Here is a 21,624-nt window from a genome sequence, read left to right on the forward strand (position 1 = left end):
CTTTAAAAGGTATTAGCTAAAATAACAGTGGGTAAATGTCAAGCTAAATGAAACATATATGATCTAAGGTATGCTACAGAAAATAAATAAAAATGACCTGTTTTGCACAATTTCTAAGTTGTTGTTTTATTCTTGAATATAGCACGTGTCATTTCTGCCTTGTGTCACATGTCTTATGACATGTGACACAAGGATACTGGGGATTTTCTGCATTCCTAATGTAAGATTCAAGTGTAGAGATTCCTTGAATTCCTAAGGTTTAATCAAGCAACAGGCTAAAAAGTGATCACGTTTTGGGCTATTGAAAAAGATTTAAGTAAAAAAGGCAGACCCACAAAAAATGTTCTTTTTTTTGTTCTTACATACAGTAACATTCTAGCTTTTGTGACAATTTTCTAGCCTGTAATCTTTTAGATTTAGGGTACTTACCAGTTAATACTGGTGTATCACAATAGAACACAAAGCAAAATGCCCCTGGGCATTTATGAAGGACTAGTACAAAGTGTAACCAAAAGAGACAAATAACATTAGATGAAGAATTGATTAATTAATTGACGCCAGGGATTGACCTTGCTCAAGACCATTGTTTATCTTGTTTCAATTGTTATGCTACTACATGTATATATCAGGGGTAAATCGATAGCGATCGATATAAGTTGCGATTGATTTTGATTGATATCAATAACAATTGAACTTGTAGTTAAACATTATTATCAATTTATTAAACTCTTTAAGTGAAATCATTAACAGTTTGCAGTCATGTTGCTTCAAACATAACTATATTACCGGTAATTGCTTTTATAAACTGTAGATAACATTGCTGCTGTTTTTATGAGGCAGGGGGACCCATTTAACGAGTCCAAGCAGAGTGTTTGATTGAGGCTTTTGTGGATTGTGCAAGCATTTAATTTTTGGTATAATAATTATTTAGCAAACAGATCATGATTTTTAGCTTTTGTCTAAATTTGGCACTACTAGCATAATCTGGCCTCTTTGACTTTCATGAAATAAAAATTAAGTCACAATTCATTTTGAATGTTGAATCTTCTTTTTACTTATCCTGTTTTAAAAACGTTTGTTTACTGTTGGCCCTGGCTATATGGGCTGCCTGTGGTCGGTGTTTCTTGCCTGTTTGTACAGCTCTGCATTGAGCTGACTGAGTTCCAAGCTCTAAGCTTGCGTCCTTGTCGTGGAGCACTTCCATTTCCAGTTCAATATGTCGTGCAGAGAGCTTCAGTGCGTTTATTGAAACTGACCAAAGGAAGGTAGTGAATGGGGTACCTCAAATTCCTGGGCTCAGATTGACAGGTAAAAATGATGAGCATTTTGCTGATTCTGCAGAATAACTGCAAAAGATATGTAAGGCATGTAATGGCACATTGTTGAAAATTTAGTGAAAACTAACTTGCAGATACATGTAGGGGTTTGTTTCTGTTTTTTTATTTATTTGTTCTGTTTCGTACGGTGGTTTCATAGTACATCGATTTTCCTTCTCCTTTTTTTTCACTTGCGACTTAGCTTCTACTTACTTGCGACTTAGCTGCGACTTGCGACATACTTGCGAGTTACTTGAGACTTGCGAGTTACTTGCGACTTAGCTGCGACTTGCTACTTACTTGCGAGTTACTTGCGACTTAGCTGCGACTTGCGACTTACTTGCGAGTTACTTGCAACTTAGCTGCGACTTGCGACTTACTTACGAGTTACTAGCGACTTACTTGCGAGTTACTTGCGACTTAGCTTTTGACTTCTGTTTCGTACGGTGGTTTCATAGGACATCGATTTTCCTTCTCCTTTTTTTTCACTTGCGACTTAGCTTCTACTTACTTGCGACTTAGCTGCGACTTGCGACATACTTGCGAGTTACTTGAGACTTGCGAGTTACTTGCGACTTAGCTGCGACTTGCTACTTACTTGCGAGTTACTTGCGACTTAGCTGCGCTTGGACTTGCGAGTTACTTGCAACTTAGCTGCGACTTGCGACTTACTTACGAGTTACTAGCGACATTTTACTTGCGACTTAGCTGCCCGGTTACCCAGCTAAGCCATGTGATTCGACAGGTCCAGGCTACATTGCCGAGAAACAACATGGACTCTCAGGAGGAAGAACTTAATGTATAGTTTCTCACTATTTTTACTTTCATTTTAATGTGCTCTACGTTGGCGGCAGTGATTCCGACTTACTCCCCTGCAATAGGAGACAATGCACAAATACGTGATGAAATAATCAAAAATTACTTGAATCGTGAGCTTCAGTGCACCAGAGATCGCATTATTTCTGTAAAGCTGATTTCCAGTCCGTACGGGGTTTTATTTTTTGAAGGTTAAGTGTACAGGCTATTTAGAAAATTACAACAGCGCTTCAAAAACTTCAATTGAAAGTTGTCCGTTTATTAACATCTAAAGCAAAGGAACGTGTAGAAAGCGGTGGTAGTTTTTATTTAGTAGTCAGAGAACACCCAAAGATCCACAAAGAGAAAAACCGACCGATTGTTTCTGCATGCAATTGTCCTACTGGAAACATTGCATCATACTTGGACCAAGTCATGTCTCCTCTCGTATGCAATCTTAACCCTCGGATGTACAAGGGAAGGTGTGCGTCCCCCCCCCCCCCCATAGGGTTTTTTTTCCAATTTTTGAAAAGGAGACTTACTCTACAAAGCTGAAACTTTCAGTAGATTTTCATTCATCCCTTGCGGAAATTTTGATATGTCAACCATGTGTCAATAGTATTCGACTTTGTCATGGCAACATCATAACTACAAGCAGGTCTGGCCAAAAATCGTCATTTTTAACATTTTCTTTGGGTTTCCCAGTTTTTTTTTAAAGGAAATCGTACGATTTGTTTTTTTTTTACATTTCATAAGCATTCTGGCTTGATTTTACATCAAATCTCGTTATTTTCTAACTTTCTAAGAAAATGGTGAGATCCAAGATGGCGGCTCTAATGACCTCATATGAAATCATGTGATGTCACAGCCAATTAAAATAATGTCAGCTTGTAGAGTAAGCTACAGGTTTTTTACTCAGAGCAAAATAATTTTGCTGTACCTTAATAGAGTGATACCCCAAGGGGGGTTCCATTTAATCCCCTGTACAATGGTGGGGGTATGGATTTGTTTGTACGTCTGAGGGTTAAAACACACATCAAGGACACAAACCACGCACTTCAGATCTTTAACAGTTTTCAATTTGACAATGATGACACCAGCTAATGGTTACTCTACTTACATGATGGACATCAAGTCTCTTTACTCTGTGATCCCGCACAACAGTGGCCTAGAAGCATTGAAATACTTCTTAGACACGACTTTTTCAACCAAGACCATGAGATGGCTTCTTTCTTTAAAAGGCATAGCTACAATCCACAAACCCTCTAACAAGACCTGGAGAAGATAAAGCATCTATCCCAGACCGACGCCCTCAGAAAGAACATCTTAATGCAGGCTAAGGTGAACAGGTTTCCCTTGGTTCTCACATACCACCCTCTGAACAACAGAATCAAGCAAATCCTGCTAGACAACTTCAAGGTAGTCACTGAGGACCCTGCGACTACTCACATTTTCCCTCAGCCGCCGATGGTTGTGTTTCGCTGGGATAGAAACTTGAGTTCAATGCTGAAACACAATCAATAAGTGTAGGTGTACGTTTTCCTGTGTGAGGTCACAAAAAAGTCCTGAGGACAAACAAGTGAACGACTCCTGGATGTTAATAGAATCTTTTGGGCCCTGAATGTTGGTGTTAGTAGAGATGTGGTCACAAGTACGACAGCGGGAGTTTCCACAAGGGTAAGACCCTGCGCCGGTGGTAGCCTGCTTGCTGGCTGTGTTCTGATTTAGTTGTTTGAAAAACGACTAGCTTTTGGCATGATCATCAATTACTGCTTAATTCTTCGGAAGAACATGTGATTGTTTGAGATAGGATTCTGAACTCAGGTGAATTTTTGTCACAAGTGTAAGTACCGTTTTATTGACTAGAATAATATTATGCTACCAACATGTAAATTCAGATCCCATAAAATTCATATTTTATCTGTGATTTGTTGTCGTTTTCAATGACAGAAATGTGATGTAATCGCTGCGCTTCAATAAAGTTTGAAGAGAATATTGGGTCTCTACTTTTAGCCAAGTGTTTTGAGTTTATTTTTTTTTGTTAGACTCTTAGACTCTTGCAGGGGCTGCCAAAGTCCACCCCTCTTCCTTGTTGTGGTAGCTGGTAACAGTTAAGTAGGGGATTGCCATCCTGGGAAAAGTATGGTGGAGGAATTCATTACAGTAGGCATGAAGGCCTGCATAGAACCCTGGAAATGCCTGGCTAACAGGGCTCTGGTGAAGTTTGAAGGGCTAATCACCCATCAAATGTATATTAAGGATTACAGAAACCATGGGAAACATGCACAAAATCACATCTGTCTTTGGAGGAGAGAATGCCCCTTCAGGGGCTAGTATGACTCACCGTTGTGAAAGCCCAAGGGAAGCAGCGATGCAGACACTTCTCCTTACCCCAAAGACAACCACACTATTTGGCACTTGGAACGTTAGGTCCATGTAGGAAGAAGGTAAAGCTGCTCAGATGCTTAGATGACCACTTACAACCTGTCAATCTTTGGCCTTTTTGAGACAAGATGGATTGAGTCAGACTGCATAAGGCTGTCACTCAGGTCACGATGATGCAAATGCTCCCCACACAGAGGGTGTTGGATTTTTTGTTTCGTAGGCCACCATAAAGGTGACCCACTCTTCAGTTAAACAGCATGTACACTAGTTCGTTACAGTCTACATCATTGTTTTGATCGCGCTGTTAACCGTTACAATTTTAAATTTTACACTGTACAGCACGCGCGCGCTAAGTTGCCATGTCAGAGCTTAAAAAGCATCACTAATTGCTCGCGCTAAAAGAAGTGTATGATATTCTAAATTAAACCTTAAAATTAAACTTTAAAATAAATTTTTGCCTGTACCTTCACATAGAAATAAGCTCGTTCCGCTTATTTAGAGCTGCCATATGTGGCCAACAAATTAGAAACAATTTCTAAGTAAAACACAGGTCAGAACGTTTTGAAGTGTTCGTGTACAGTTTGGCCGTAGCGAGAATTTTGTAGGTAACATTAAAATCCTTCTCCTCCTCTTTGAGCATCCATATATTTTTATAGCTCAGTTTCCTTTTTTCGCTTTTCATGTCTGAAGGACATTTGATGGTTTGCGTATCTTGCTTTAAAATTATTGGCTGTGAGGCCGATGTACGTTTCTGTACTCTCTGGGTTTGTCTCACTAGTTTGTATTTATTTGTATTTACAGTGGAAATACCAGATAAACATTGATGGAACAGTGGCAGCTTACCGTTTACCATACCTTTTGGCCGGAGATTCAGTAGTATTTAAACAGCAATCACCATATTATGAACACTTCTATGGGGACCTTCAACCATGGATCCATTATGTTCCTTTCAAGAGGGATCTCAGTGACTTAGAAAGACAGTTAAAGTGGGCCATGACCAATGATGAAAAGGTATACTTGTAGTTAACTAAATTTTAGTGATGTAGACAGCATTATTAAGTAATTATTTCTGTGCATATCGCTTCACAGTCACCTTTGGGTGCCCTGCTGGTTATGGAATCCGTACAATTATTTCCTACAGGAAAACGATTACTCCTTCAATAATTAACAATGTCACTCACAATAAATTCCAATAAGAGGAATAATAATACAATAAGACAGTACAATAAGAGGAATTTCCAATTTCGCCCTCAATAATTAACAATTATTCCATGAGCATGCATTAATATGATTATTCCATGAGCATGTGTTGAATATAACAATCTCATAACCAACAAGCGCTATTATTAAGGTCCTCATCAAAGAATAATTATGAAACTTTTAACAGTTATTAGACGAGGTTGAGCAAAATATCATGATTTGTTAGTGATGAGCAGATCAATTATTTGCCGAAGCTGAAGGCTGAGGCAAATAATTGATCTGCTTGAACCTTTTTAATGAGTGTTTGGAACTTGGGTAGACTGATGAGCGCACCACGAGGAAATTTCCTGTTTGACATCTTAACTACTCCAATCAGTCCTTCATACATGTCTCCCCAGTGCTGTGACTTAGCAGGAATGTGCCTCATCTGAACTCTCTTCTGGGCAAAGTGATGCTGCACAGTTTGATCTTCTATGACTTGAAACAACTTCTGAAGTTCTGAAATGTTTTAGCATTATCGCACAGGATCAGTGAAGGAGTTCCACAGATGGTACAGTGATGCCTGAATGCAAAAAGGAACTGATCAGTCGTCATGTCATCAACAATTTCCAAATAGACATTGCAAGTGGTGCAGACATAACATTTCTCCTTCTTGTTACCATTCTTTACCATCAGATGACCGGTAAAATCAATCCCCACTGTAGAGAATGGTCTCACCTTGTTAAGGCGAAATTCAGGCAAGGGGGGTGAATGGGGTAGCTTGTATGCTCCACCTCTCTGGTATCGGCTTTTGACACAATGCGTGGGTTCCCTTGCAATTTCACCGTGGAAACTGTAGCGAGTCTTTCTGAGGGTTCCACATCATGCCTTACAGGCCAGCATGATCTCTCTCAGAACCAGTCCTCATCTTGTCAGTAATGGTGGTCACCCTGGCAAATTTGTGAACCACTGGCGAAGATTCATGTCAGCATCCTTCATAACCTGCCTTGAGATGTTGTAAAACTGAATGGCAGTGTTTTCATCGTCTGTTCCAATAAGTCCATGTCACAGTAAAGCTTTTCGACAAGGTCTTGAGCAACAAATTGAAAAACTTGTGCCAGTACCGGTCAGCGGTACGCTGGTTATAGGCATGCGTAGTACCGTCCCTCTCTCTCGGTCCTCGTGCATTCTCGTTCCCAGAGCCTCCGTTTCTTTTGGTCATGTGGTCGGCAAAACGGAAGGCTCTGGTAACACTGACTACCGGATGTCGTAAAATCCACGACATCCGGTAGCGCATGCCCACTGCATAAATGTTCGTCTGCGCCTGGTCAGTAAAAGAAAGGGAAAGGCTGGGGCTGACTGAGACGAGAAAGCAAATTTTGAAAGAAGATACGAGATTTAAGAGCTGTACAGCAATCCTTGCTACAATTGTCGGAGAACATCAAGAAACAAGGAATGGAACAAGAAGCCTCCCTGCTTGCTGTAGTCGTTAAGTAGAACGACTGTCTTTGTGTTTTGCCTGCTGGTTTTGGCAATTCAAGTCGTGTGATATTTTAACGAAATTTATTTATGGCCATGCAGAGGTATTGTAGAAAATTCGGAACTAAAAAAGCCGCTGATCGACAAGGTATCATTCTATTGAGCAGCGGTAAGAATTATCAAATTGAACAAATATAAATCTTCTAGACGAAAGGAAGAAAAGCTCGCACTCTTGCCAAAAAACAATCCGTCTTGCCTGGAATGGGTCTGTGTTCATTATTTCTTTAGGCCTTCGGAGTGCATAAAAGTAGCCCAAAAAAGCGTTAAAATGTTCGCCCACGACCGAGTCGATCTGTTCGTGGTTATGTTGTCGTTGTTTATTTTTTATGCGGCTCAAGTTTTCTCGTCTTCAAAAACATGTTAATATTGATGAAAGAGCGTTTCTTTCTTTCTATTTTTTATTGTTTTGGGGGGTCTTAGCTTTCGTAATATTACGAAAACTAAGACTTGGGGGTCTTAGTTTTCCTAATTTCGAAAACTAAGATGGGTCTAAGGTCTTAGTTTTCGAGGGTCTTAGTTTTCGTAACACCCAACTTGCCCACTACATCTTCAATTGTTTCGATGACCGGAAGTATAACCAAAATTGCATAGAAGCGTTTCGTTTTTTACCTAATTACGCATGCAGTTTTTATCAACCAATCAAAAAAATAAAATAAAAAACGGTGCACTCGACGATCATTTCAAGGCAAAGCTACTCGTTTCACACAGGTACGTCCATAATTCAAACAGTCTCGTCGTTCAAACACGATTCCATTGTACAACCAATACACAACAGCAGCCATGGCCGAACAACAGCCTCTCAAAGAACGAGACGATCAACAGCTTCGAGAATTGGAGGCAAAATCTGGTTTATACTCTTTCACTTGACACTAACTTCGCTTCATTTCTTGCTGCCGGCGCCACTTGGGCAAAGAAGACTAGGGCCCAGCCTCTACGCAGTTTTACTGATGACGGAGAAACAGTTCCGCTCTCCAGATGTAAAACGGCTCGACAGAAAGTTAATTTTTTGGAACTAATGCTCGGGCAGATAGCCAACTATTGTCCTGTTATATTGAGAAACACCTAATTAAAGAATTCGACCTCCATTCAGTCTGTTTGGAACATGGTTCGCGAGCATTTTGGCTTCCAAATCACAGGAGCTCACTTCCTGGATTTTGCAAACCTTCGTCTGGAAGCTGACAAACGGCCTGAAGACCTCTTCCAGAGACTAATGGCCTTTGTGGAAGACACCTTACTCCACGCTAACAGCCTTTCCCACCACGGTGAGATAACCACTGAAGATGAAGAACTAACTCCTTCACTGGAAAATTTCATTGTACTGACCTGGCTCAGATTAATCCACCCTGAGTTGCCCACGCTAATTAAGCAAAGATACGGCACCGAATTACGATCTTGAACCCTAGCATCCATCAAGCCAGAAATATCCCAGGCAACTCACTTCCCTACTCGGCAAGATACGCACCGCCAACGACGCTAAAATCATGCATACTGCGGTTAGCAATAATCGCAAACCCACTACCAACCGTCCACATTACAAAGTGAGCGCACAACCCAGCCGTCCATCCAGGTCTTGCCCACTATGTAAACAAGCCAACCGTCCGGAGAGTGGCTACTTCCTTAGCGAATGCAGTTTCCTTCTGGAACAGGATCGTAGGTACATAGGTAAGGCCAGACAAATCGATGACATCCTCGATGACCCTGCTGATCCTGAAAGAAGACCCTATGTGGACGAGCCAGACAGCGACAATGATAACCCTGGTCCTGGTCCTAGCACTCACGTCTTTTTCATACAGTCTTCCAAGTCACCATACCTCGATATGTTCCATGCACACCACCCAGTGCGCATAACCATTGATAACTTCAGCATAATATAAGCATAACTTCAGCTCTTACCTAATACAGTCTCATCATAAGGCCTGCATACTGACTGACAGCAAACCTTGTGTACAGGCATACGAAAAACTTTGCTGAGGAGAGTTCTCAGCAGGCCCCCTTGTGTCTACCTTCCTGTCTACTGTGAGCCAATATCAGACCTCTATAAGACACGTATCCGGGTCCGCAATACTGCCTACAGATTTCTCCAGCCGTAATGCTGCCCCGTGTGAAGATGAAGCCTGCCAGGTCTGCGCGTTAACCAAGCTCACCTAAGAATCAGTTGTCAGACACACATCTACTCAAGACATACTTAGTGGCACCAAGCACCTGCCATTCACCAGCCGCACCGCCTGGTTGACCACACAGGCTGAATGCCCTGATTTACGATGCACTCGTGCACACCTAACAAGGAACACATCCTTCGAAAAAGCTGTTGAACATGAGGGATGTTACGAGGTACCTCAACGTAGCAACCATCGCAAAGGACGGCTTACTAGTTGTTAAAGGCAACAAGCCTCTCGCTCCAACACGCTGTATGCCCTAGACATGCTGTAACCAAGCGCTACCTGTATGCCCTGGACATAGACAAGGCCATTGACCATGTGACTCTAGCTTGCCATCAATGTGCTGCCTTGCACCAAACCCTGAAAATGGGAGAGAAGTCATCTTCCCCTCCACCTGATGCCGTTGGCATATCATTCGCTGCAGATGATATCAAGCGCTCGAGACAGCTCATACTAGTGTTACATGAGTGTGTGACCTCCTTCACAGCCACGACTCTGCTGGAGGATGAAAGACACAACACTCTTCGTGATGCCCTAATCTGCCTTTGTGTCCAAATACGTGCACTAGATGGACTGTCAGCCATCATACGCACTGACCCCGCCTCAGGATTCAACGCACTATCAGAAGACCTACTACTGAAAAACCACAGAATGACCATAGAGATTGGAAATGCCAAGAATCCTAACAAGAAGCCTGTAGCCGAGAGGGCAGTTCAAGAGGTTGAAAACGAGTTACTCCGACATGACCCACTTGGCGGTCCTGTGTCTCCTGTGACCCTGTCAGTAGCGACAGCCACCCTTAACACACACATCCGCTCACATGGCCTTTCTGCTAGGGAGATGTGGACACAGCGAGATCAATTCTAAAACCAGCAGATACCTCTGCATGACCAACACCTCATCGTTCAGCAACACGAACAACGTATTGCCAACCACCATCACAGCGAGAAGGCTAAGGCCCCCATCACTGAGAATCACCCAGCTGAGCACGTCGCCATCTGTGATTTAGTCTACCTGTACTCCAATCGCACATGATCGCTATTTGGTCGTAGAGGTAACTGGATCTTTCTGCAACATCAGAAAGTTTGTCGGCTCTCAGCTTCAAAGCACATCTTACCGCGTGAAAACCTCAGATTGCTATCTGGTTCCATCTGAAGTAGCAGACCATTGATCAACGATGGCACAGACTCGTCATCCGATGAAGCCCCACCAGCACAGCCAGTGCGTTCCCCACCATCCCCACCTGTCATACTGAGAGCAATCTCGACACCTGCTACTCACGAAGTTCCTGATGACAACCTTCCTACTGGTGGACATGAGCCCAGTGAAGACACCCACCCCCATCCAGTAATAGACTCCCCCAGCATCTTCAAACCACAGAAAGCGGACATAGTTATGATCCTCTTCATTAATTGCCCCCCCCCCCCAAAAAAAAAAAAGCTATTATAAGCTTGTCCAAGGATTTATCATGTACTGAAATCACAGCATCAATTCAAACACTCCTGCCCTTCCTTCTCAACAACTTTTTACCACCTAGAACTGGAGTGGTCATGTGGGCCTTTTTTTTAGTTTTGGATTATGGCTGGTCATAATGCCCCCGCTCAGCCAGACCTCATGTCACTCAATCAAAACACACTGCTACCTTCCCACTTAAAAGCTTCTTTTACCATTCATAATAAGGCTGGTCACAGACCAGTGTGGTTTAAGCTCTAAGAGCTTATGTTGTTAATGGTATTAGTTTATCTCAGCAAGATGCAATTCCAGGGTCTTAGCATTAGTGATTTCTAACACTTGGTCGCACCCCAACGCATGTCCCTGTTAAGCCCTTCAGATTGTTCAGACTTTATGTAACAAAAAAATATTTTTTGCTGCATAGCACTCAAAGTAGTTATAGCAATAAGTGGTCAATAGTGTTCTCGGAGTGCTCTAAATAAAATGTTTTATAAGCATTTAGAGCACTGCCAGAACACAGCAGTTGACTACTTATAGCTACTATATGTACATGTAGCCTGGCATACAATTTCCAACCAGCAATCCAATTATATCTTTTATAAGTTTCAATTGTTCTAATTCCTGCAGTGGATTCCCAAGCATACATAATTTAAAAATTTTATTTTATATTAACAGGCTCAGCAGATAGCAAAAAATGCTCAATCATATGCAAGAAGCAACCTACTCTCTGATCATATCTTCTGTTACCACTTGATCCTTTTTAAGGTCAGATCATCCTTAACTTGTAAGTGATTAAGGTGACTAAAGGTATTTATCTGGCTGACTGCATCTGTACGTCCCTTTTTAAATCACATGTTTAATTGATTTCTTAGAACTTTCATGATCTGACAGAAGAATCTTGCTATAAAATTGTACTACAAAATTGCTACAAAAATGGAAAATTTTGTGGCAAACAAACTTGGATTGTTTAAGTGGTTTGTTGTAGTTTTTAGTTGTTACTTGGTGTGGGTAGACTGTTTGGCACCTTGTTTGATATGATTTGTAGTTTTATTTAAATTGTAATTAGTATCACTGTTTCTAAATTAGGTATGAAGGTCCTCTTGGGTAAACCAAAAATTACCTATATATTATTTGTTTTACTGTATTGCATGACTATTACAAAAAAATTCACTGTGGTATATGAAAAATAATTGTATTATAAAAACGAAGCTTTGGAACACCACTTCCAACTAATACAAATCAGCTGGTTTGATTGCCACAAAAATTTAATTGGTTTTCTGTCTGAACATGAAATTTCTAAGAATTGATTTAAGTTCCCTGCTCAAAAATGTGATTAAAACAGGGACCTGCAGTCTGCCTGCCTGCCTGTATATACGTGCAGCCACCTTAACCATTTTGTATCTTGTTTGTTGTTTAGTTGTTGAATATGCAGAATATACCTTTTAACTATTGTTGAATTTATATAAATACTTCTATTTGTTATATGGAGGAGAGTGTTACACTGGGAACTATAAAACCACTCGTAGATTTTCATGAGGGGACGCAAGCGGCGTCAACTGTAAGTTCCTGATTTCTTAAGAGGATTAGTTTGCGGTTACCGAAAGTGTTATAATCCGTCAGCAGCATTTGAGTTTTCTTCTCATCAGTTGTGTTATATTACATGGATCAATTTCCATTCTGGCGGCAGAATAAATTATAACATGAATTATAATGTTCGCAGCGAATTCTGCTTTGGCGGCAATTGGGGAAAGACAGAAGAAGCTCATCTAGCAAGGAATGATTTCTAGAAACTTTGATGTCGCGTAAATTTCGAGCTTTTTTCGCCTTATGCAAGATGATCATTTCTATGTTCTATCGATCGATCATTCATGTGGATTTACAAAGTGAAAATTACGGTGAGTTTGCAGCCGCGAGTTGACAAATGTCATGTCTGCGAGCAAAAACAAACCTTACAACATCTTTTTGTTTCTTGCCCGGACGTGCAATCTTTCTGGCAAACCTTTTCCCACTGGTGGAATGTTAAAAATGACGATTTTATTGACTTGAACGACAAAACCATAATATACGGCTTCACAAACAACTTTGGCCAACAACTTGGTTTAAACCTCTGCCTGATAATCGCCAAGTATTACATCTACTCTGCTTCAAGAGAACAAGAACAGTACTATTTCGAAGCCTTCCTTGCTTTCCTCAAAAGTAAACTATCTATTGAAAAGAGTACGTGCAAATCACAAATCATTCTTTAAATAAAACGTAAGCTAACCATTTCCTACAAATGTAACTAAGTAAAAAACAAACTTGTATTACAATTTGTCCGACAAACCAAAAAAAAAAAAATCTTACCGGATAGAAGCCCTTATTTGACTTTTGCATTCTTGTATTGAATTTTTTTTTTCCTTTTCTTTATTTTAGTCTGTAACTTACAAGTCAATGTAATCTAAGCTGTCCTTTTGTTTATTCGTGGTTGTAAATAGTAACTAAATGTAATTTATTTTTTGAACTGTTCAATAAATGTTTTTGCAAACAAAAACAAAAAAAACAAAAAAAAAAACAAAAAAAAAAAAAATTTCAATACGGAAATGTCACACAATCTTCAGTATTGACTAGGTGTGGAAATCAATCCTGGGCCTTTCTGTTGCTAAATGACGAAGTTCATTATGATTTAATGTATTTATCTTATCATACTGTAGGTTCGTAATGTATTGGAGGTTCGTTTTGTAGTCAAGGCAAATAAAAATTAAAATGAATAAGAAAAATGCAAAAAAAAAAAAAAAAAAAAAAAAAAAAAAAAAAAAGAAAGTCGTTCAAAATCCTAAATATGTTACGACATATTGCAAATGGTTCGTACCTTTTAGTTGTGCCGTGAAAATTAATTGTCGGTTGCACGGACACTCGTTCTGCAGCACTAAGGCAAGCGCTCAACTGCACGCTATCCTTCGAAATGTTGTGTTTGTTTTAGTTCAGTTTTTCAGTCATACACAAGAAACGCTTTAAATATAATCATGGCCCGGGCTATCACGTCATGGATCATTAATAAGGAGGTTGCCAGGTAAGTCAATCTATTAAACATTACTATTTTTAGGTCACGGTCAGTAAATTGAAGATTCCATCTTGTTGTACCATTTGGTCAGACTCTTGTTACAAAAACAAAGATTTGAGCGGGCCCAATTTATTTGCGATATACCTTACAAACGACTTATTCACGACTACCGGCACCTTACAAACGACTTATTCACGACGTAAACAGAAGCGACAAACAAACCGCCAACAGAACGACTTAATTTGACTAACAATAGACGGAACAGAACGACTTAATTACACTAACAATAGACGGATCGAAACTGACCAATTACTGATGACAAACTTTACACGAGTCTTACAGCCAATAACATCACGGCTTAACTGACCAATCAGCTTCAACGGACCAGACTTATAACATCATCGACTGACAACAACTTTTCACTTGACTCTGAAGATGACTTCTGCTCAGGTTGTCGAAACGTCAGTCACCAACAACAGTTCTTCTCAGAACTACTCTCACCCGGACGATCACACTATACGAACTACATTATGTTTCGCTACATTCATTTTCTATTCGTTCTCTAAAATATACAGCCGTATCGTCGAAGTAAAGATTAATTTCAAAACTGACCAGTACAAGAGTATTAGCAATGTAACCTGCAATTCTAATTCTGCTTAAGATATTTTCTCCATCGGAGCTGGCGGGTGGCGCGCCTCATACAGTCCGATGTAACCTGCAATTCTAATACTGCACCGCTTTAAAATATTTTCTCCATCGGAGCTGGCGGCGGCGCGCCTCATACAGTCCAATGTAACCTGCAATTCTAATACTGCACCGCTTTAAAATATTTTCTCCATCGGAGCTGGCGGGCGGCGCGCCTCATACAGTCCGATGTAACCTGCAATTCTAATACTACACCGCTTTAAAATATTTTCTCCATCGGAGCTGGCAGGCGGCGCGCCTCATACAGTCCGATGTAACCTGCAATTCTAATACTGCACCGCTTTAAAATTTTTTCTCCATCGGAGCTGGCGGGCGGCGCGCCTCATACAGTCCGATGTAACCTGCAATTCTAATACTGCACCGCTTTAAAATATTTTCTCCATCGGAGCTGGCAGGCGGCGCGCCTCATACAGTCCGATGTAACCTGCAATTCTAATACTGCACCGCCTTTAAAATATTTTCTCCATCGGAGCTGGCGGGCGGCGCGCCTCATACAGTCCGATGTAACCTGCAATTCTAATACTGCACCGCTTTAAAATATTTTCTCCATCGGAGCTGGCGGGCGGCGTGCCTCATACAGTCCGATGTAACCTGCAATTCAAATACTGCACCGCCATTAAATATTTTCTTCATCGGAGCTGGCGGGCGGCGCGCCTCATACAGTCCGATGTAACCTGCAATTCTAATACTACACCGCTTTAAAATATTTTCTCCGTCGGAGCTGGCGGGCGACGCGCCTCATACAGTCGGATGTAACCTGCAATTCTAATACTGCACCGCTTTAAAATATTTTCTCCATCGGAGCTGGTGGGCGGCGCGCCTCATACAGTCCGATGTACCCTGCAATTCTAATACTGCACCACCTTTAAATATTTTCTTCATCGGAGCTGGCGGGCGGCGCGCCTCATACAGTCCGATGTAACCTGCAATTCTAATACCTCTCCGCTTTAAAATTGTGTCAATGTTCTTTCCTTCAACTGGTGGGTCATATAGTTGAGACCGCAACACGGAGATACTTATCATCGAGCCACAATATATACTTTTAAGTCTGTTCTCCCAATGGAATACATAATCAAGAGTAACTAATCATTAGCTGGCAACGTTTTTTTGTCTGTTAGGTGGTGCAGCGTCATTGGAACAACTGCAAAAAATAATTTTATGTGCATGTTTCTATTGAAGACGGCTGCACACATATGCTTGCCACAACACTTGTACATTGTACAAAATGCTGAAAATGGAAACAGTGCGGCGTTATTTAGCGTTGTTTTCCACTGGATGCGTTTTTCTTCTGAAGGCTTTGCTTCGATACAGCTTTAAGATTCAGTTTCGTGATTTTACGGGCCTGTTACCAGTACGAGTCTAGTAAGCAAAAGGCCGCTACTCTCACAGTTCAAGAATTAAACTGCTTGGGCATTTAAAAAATATCATAGGAAAATTCCTTTCTATTATTGTCGGCCGCTCATTATGCAGTTAATTCAGTTTGATAAGTTACTTGCGGCTATAATATGCGCTCGTCAGTTCGAAAATTCTATAGTTTTTTGATAGGCTCGATCAGGAAAATCGAACAAGGTGTACCGATACAGCAGTCCGGCTGTATTTTATTAACAGCCTCCCCGGTTTTTAACATTTTAAAAACTCGAAATCACAGCGCGCTGTTATCACAACATCACAAAATTATTAGTCGACGGTATTATGATCATCTTTTTCTGGTCTTCATTAGATTAAATAATGTTTTTGACAGCGAAACAGATTATGACACCTTTCGCGGCTCAAGCGACGGAACCTGGTGTGAGGTATGTTAGGAATGCTAGGATAATATCCTAGCATTCCTCTGAAGTACTTACAGTTGACACCGCCTGCGTCCCCTCATGTACGCCACTGCATCCGGGACCTCACTGGCATATTTTTCGTATGTCACACTTGCGAGTGTCATATCGCTCATTGATGCCACGATTCGCACCTTTTCTGATTTGTTGAATGAACTTGGTTCCTTGTGTCATTTGTTGTTAGCAAGCATCCACAAGCACGTTTAATTTGTTAAGCAACAAAAAACATGACTTTTCCAAAAAGCGTAAGAACGAGAGCACAATAATGGAAACCTTGACGATTTCAAGGTTTTTAGAGGAAATTCTCCGCAAGGAATTTCACAATGTGCAAGCTGATGTTGTAAAGAAGAAAACAAAAGCAGTTGGATACTGTACTATTGGCTGTCAAGACAAGTCAAAGTCAGTTAAAGTCAGTGTATTTTCTATGAAGACGAAAGGTGATTTGTAAAACTGGCTGGATTTTTAAAAAACAATGAAATAAAAATCAGCAATATCAACTACATCCAGTCTCCAAATAATAAAAAGAAAATTACCCATTGGATCAAAGATATGAAATTTATGTTCTCGTGACAAAAATATACCTCACTCATTTGCTGCCCTCACTTGTGAGATGTCATTTCTGCCACTCTAGTTCAAACGTAAAATTCGTATCTTCTCAACACCATGAAATATCCTCAAATTTATTTCATGTTGTAAGCTAATTCTGTATACATCTGAACATTTTTTTACCCTTTCAGCTTATTTTTTTTTTAATTAAGACCTTTTTTATAACTGATGGAATTTATGCAACAACTCAAGCATTTTTACTTTTAATGTGCCACCATAGCAATAATATTTTTTTTGATCAAAGAATATAAAGGATGTTTTGACTTCAAATACCACATACCAATGAGCTTTTGGTGGTGTGAAAGCATAACTGTTATGGCCAAAAACAATCAAATAACAGCAGCTTTCACAAAATAAATAAGTGCTTTATGAAAAGCAAGACATGTGCTATGATTTTCGAAAATAAACTTTTCCTTTTCTTCTGTTCGGCTACATGTTATGCTATATTTTATTGTAATGTTGAAACCCCCAGCTGAAGATAAAGTGAATAATATAAAGCTTAATGTTTTTTGTAACCACAAACGGGAAATTGTATTCATACATAAACTTTCGTCACCTGATCACTGGAGTGTCCATACAACAAAGAGGTTAAGTTAATACTGCTTAAAATCTTTTGTAGGAGTATGCTAAACGACAGATTACCAAGCCTAAGAAGCACTTAGACATGGAACACATACAACAGCCCAATGATAGAGATTCTAAATGCAACTGCATCAAAAACAAGGAGGTAAAAGTTACATGTAATAAACTAAATTCCTCTGAAGTTTCTTATATGAAGAATAGTCAAGAAACTTGGTGCAGCCAAGTCGACTATGGCTAATAGAAAAGAAGGGCTAGTAGTCTAATTGTTTTAATAATAATAATAATAATAATAATAATAATAAAAAACAATAATAATAATAATAATAATAGCTTTTATTTATACCAATGAATTTGTCGCAGCAGAGCTGATGTTGTGTCTTTTACAACTAAAAATTTAAAATATCACAATTACAAACACATTTCAAACATTACAGTTCCAAAACCTACAATTTTCTGTACTTTAATTTTAGCTAAAAACAAGAAAAATTACTTTCAATCTAAAGTTGGAACATTTTCAATCAATTGATACTCGACTGGTTTGTTTTGTGTATAGGGTAGATTAGACGGTCTAAATTTTCGTATTTGTAAACCTTTGTAGGGATCTTGTTTGACTGTGGGAAATATTGTCGATACAACATTTGGTGAACTTCATTGCATTACTTTTCAGTGCACAATACCATAGTAGCAGTAAACGCATATGAACCTAATAAAAATGCCACATTTGAACCTATTAAAAATGGCCAAGCTCACCGTAACTCTACCTGTAGCTTTGTTTTTACCTAGTTGCGTTTTGTGCTAGATCGAGCATCTAGCTCGTGTGCAGAGTTGGTTTCATTTCTATTGGGGCTCGTATTTTTTTTTGGCCCATGCTTTTGATAACAGAGAATCACATTGTTCCCATTTACAGAGCTTAAAATTTTCGCTTCTACATTACTGCTGATCCTTAAGCATAAAGACAAACCATTGTAAGGCTAACGAGAGTGCTAATTAAGAACCATGCGAGCCAGTAGGCGTGAGCCATCTGAACCAGAAATCCCTCAACACACACATAACACAGCTAACTTTGGTCAGAAGCTAGCTAAACTAACTGTAGGCTAACCAGAGTACTATAATAAATTTAATCAAGGCCAAGTAAAAAAAAGTGTTTCTCGTCCATGCCCGCTTCATTTTTTTGGGGCCGCCTTTTTTGTTATTATTTGCCATTGGAAAAGTTGGAACGAAAAAAAAAAACGGCAGACGTTAGTTCAACTGAAGATTCTGTAAGAAGTGGCTTTGTTCTGCGCTTTAACACCAATTCAGGCCAAAATTTCAAAGCCTTGGTACACTAGGGACGCACTGGATAGGTCAATCACCTTGCAGGATTTATTTTGAAAGTTCGCTTCTGGAGAATTTGACGATGGAGGAAATACCAAATAACAAAAAAACGCCCGCCCGCTCACTTTTTTATAAAAATCCGGATAAGAAACATTTTTTTCTTTTACTTGGCCCAATACAAATTTTACCTCACCACTATACATGTCAGAGAATCCTGCGAGGCTTCATATGGCAGTTTTGAATACAACACCCAAAATATATCGTCAATATCAATGTTTCTTTTTTATCTTGCAGCACCATGATGAATTTTAAAGCTGACTCTGTTGTATTAAAAGGATGAGCTTAGTTTATTTAAATTTAGATCTCATAGTTCGTTTTCCAACTTATGTTATTGCATGGGCAAATGCAGCAAACAAGTAATTTCCACTCAACAAATGAATAACAAAAGCCCTCTAAGAGGACATGTGGTTACATCTGTAGTAAATAAGAACCACAATGATGAGAGGGGAGTTGTATCTTTAGGTTTATTGAAGAGTACCTTATTGGTACTTAATTTCGCGGGTACACGATTTTGACGAGGCAGTATTTACCGATGTTATTTTCGCGATTTGGACAAAAAAAATACGTTTCAAAGATTGAAAAGATGTCAACAAACGTTAAAAAATACGTTTCATGGGTCTTCATTTCGGTTAACCTTCAATCCACTCTAGTAAGCCTGTTTACTGTTAACAGCTTTTCGTATTTGTATGGGGAAACAATTTTGTCTTAAAATTGATGCGCTCTTAAATCAAGTCAACTGGTGGCCTAGTGATTAGAATTGTCGCCGTGATGCGTGTGACTCAAGCTTTGACTCCGCAACCCCGTTTTTTTTTTCGGAACATTTTCTTTTTTCTTTTCCTAAGTGTCTAGTGGAATTATTGCATTTAGCTTTGTGTGAAGTCCTGAAAACTCCATATCAGGTTCATACTTTGGGTTAAATTTTAATGTGCTGTGTCTTGCGAATTTCCTCCTTGACAAACGACACGGAAACGAAGACCTGAAAGTCCACATTTTTTCTGCCGTTTAGTATTCTTCAGATTCATTTCCTTCAATTCTAGACTTTAAAAAAAGAAAAAAAATTCTGTGTGGTGCGTGGCACTTGTAAGAGTACAAAAATTAAAACCTCTTACTAAATGAGCACGGCACGCCCCCGAATAGGCCATATAGGGGAGTGCCCCCCCCCCCCCCCGTGGGTAGCTCGCGCACTTGTTGAGTTATATTGCACTAGGCTTCCTTTGATTGCAACAAACAATCCCATTTTCAGCCATTTTGTTTTTGCTTGAGAACCTATTTGCTAAATTGACAAATGACGCCATTTGATTTGACTCCCAAAGACAGCAGTTTCGTTACATCACATGTATACCCTTGTCTGCATTTGATTCGGGACTTATCTTTATCGCTATTAAATAGGGATAGAAATGGTGCTACCAGGGTATATAAATAAAGTATTACCGGTATTACTAGTAGAAGTAAATGGTAGAAGTGCTGCCAAAGGAGAAGAAAGATTTAGTAGTAAGGTTAGCAAAGGGTTAGGAAGTGCGGCGAGATCGATGCAAGGTGTCGTGGGATTAATAAAAGTTTAACAGACATGTACTATGACATAACTCCTCAGGAAGCGATCATTTACGATTTTATAGTCTGGACAAGAGCTCAGGCAGGATCCACTTTCGTGTATACTTTTGGCGGGTCATGTATGGTGACGCACAGCATTAGCACTGCCTGGTTTATGCAGAAAGGTTTACAGCAGGCTACTTCCTCTGTTGCGTAACATTACAAGTAACTGCAGTAAAATTACGGTTATAATCCCCGCGGTTGTAGGCCCAACTACCTTGAAACGTAAAAGCCCCCTCTACCGGGTGCTCTATTATGCGTTTTTGACTCAAAATCGTATTTCGATCAATAGTCTCTTGGCTCTTTTTGAAACATTTTTTTTTTTTCGCATATAAGCCCTCCCGGATAAAAGACCCTCCGTCCGCTTATAAGCCCACCCAAAACACATTACAAAGTTGTTTGGGCCCAGGGCTTATTTCCGGAACGAGACTCGGGGCGCTTTCCATTCGACCAAAAATTCTGGTTTGAGTTTCCGGAATATTCCAGTGGCGAAAGGAACAGCATTTTCCGACTCTTCCGGTTTACTGTACGGAAGGCAAAAAAAAATTTGCATATGGTAGTGCGTCGAATATGGAAATTTCTACGGTGCATTTAATTTTTTTTTATTTATTTTTTTATTTATTTTTTTATTAAGGGACTGGTCAATAAGTACCAGGGGGGGGGGGGGGGTGGGCCGGAGCAATTGGAAAAGTGGTGGCTTGAAAATTTGTGACCCACCCCTTCGTGCTGGCTCAAAACTGACTGACCCACCCCTGATAGGGGGTTAAAAATTACATGACCCACCCCCTTTTCTAAAAAAAAATCAAGGAACCAATCATTTCTTTATTATCTGTTAGGGGTTGGAGGTTTTTGATTTGGCATAAGTTTTTTAAGTGAAATTCCCTACATATACCACCCTAATATTCCCTGATGGACACTGCTGTTCCATGTATGTCTTTTCCCGTTTCTTAACACAGCAAAGAAGAATGAATTTATCACTTCTTATACTAGTCTTTTGGAAGTTTTCCACCCATTTTTGTGTAAAGTCCATGGGAAAAATTAGACACAAACATATGCGAAAAATGAAACAGTATGTA

At 39.9% G+C, this 21,624-nt stretch overlaps 1 protein-coding gene across 1 annotated transcript in view; it reads left to right on the forward strand.

Annotated features, from left to right (window-relative positions):
* The window catches only part of LOC144650081 (protein O-glucosyltransferase 2-like), a 62,565-nt gene extending 42,035 nt beyond the window's left edge, over window positions 1–20,530 (forward strand). Inside the window, exons 7-10 of the mRNA XM_078509738.1 lie at window positions 5,298–5,507; window positions 11,501–11,590; window positions 17,622–17,729; window positions 19,193–20,530. Coding sequence (XP_078365864.1) covers window positions 5,298–5,507; window positions 11,501–11,590; window positions 17,622–17,729; window positions 19,193–19,210 — 426 coding nt within the window. The 3' untranslated portion in view covers window positions 19,211–20,530. The remainder of the gene's footprint in view (window positions 1–5,297; window positions 5,508–11,500; window positions 11,591–17,621; window positions 17,730–19,192) is intronic.
* Window positions 20,531–21,624: the final 1,094 nt, after the last annotated feature.

This window comes from Oculina patagonica, chromosome 4 (genome assembly GCF_052425735.1).
Source record: "Oculina patagonica isolate OP01 chromosome 4, crgOcupat, whole genome shotgun sequence".
Taxonomy (NCBI): Eukaryota; Metazoa; Cnidaria; class Anthozoa; order Scleractinia; family Oculinidae; genus Oculina; species Oculina patagonica.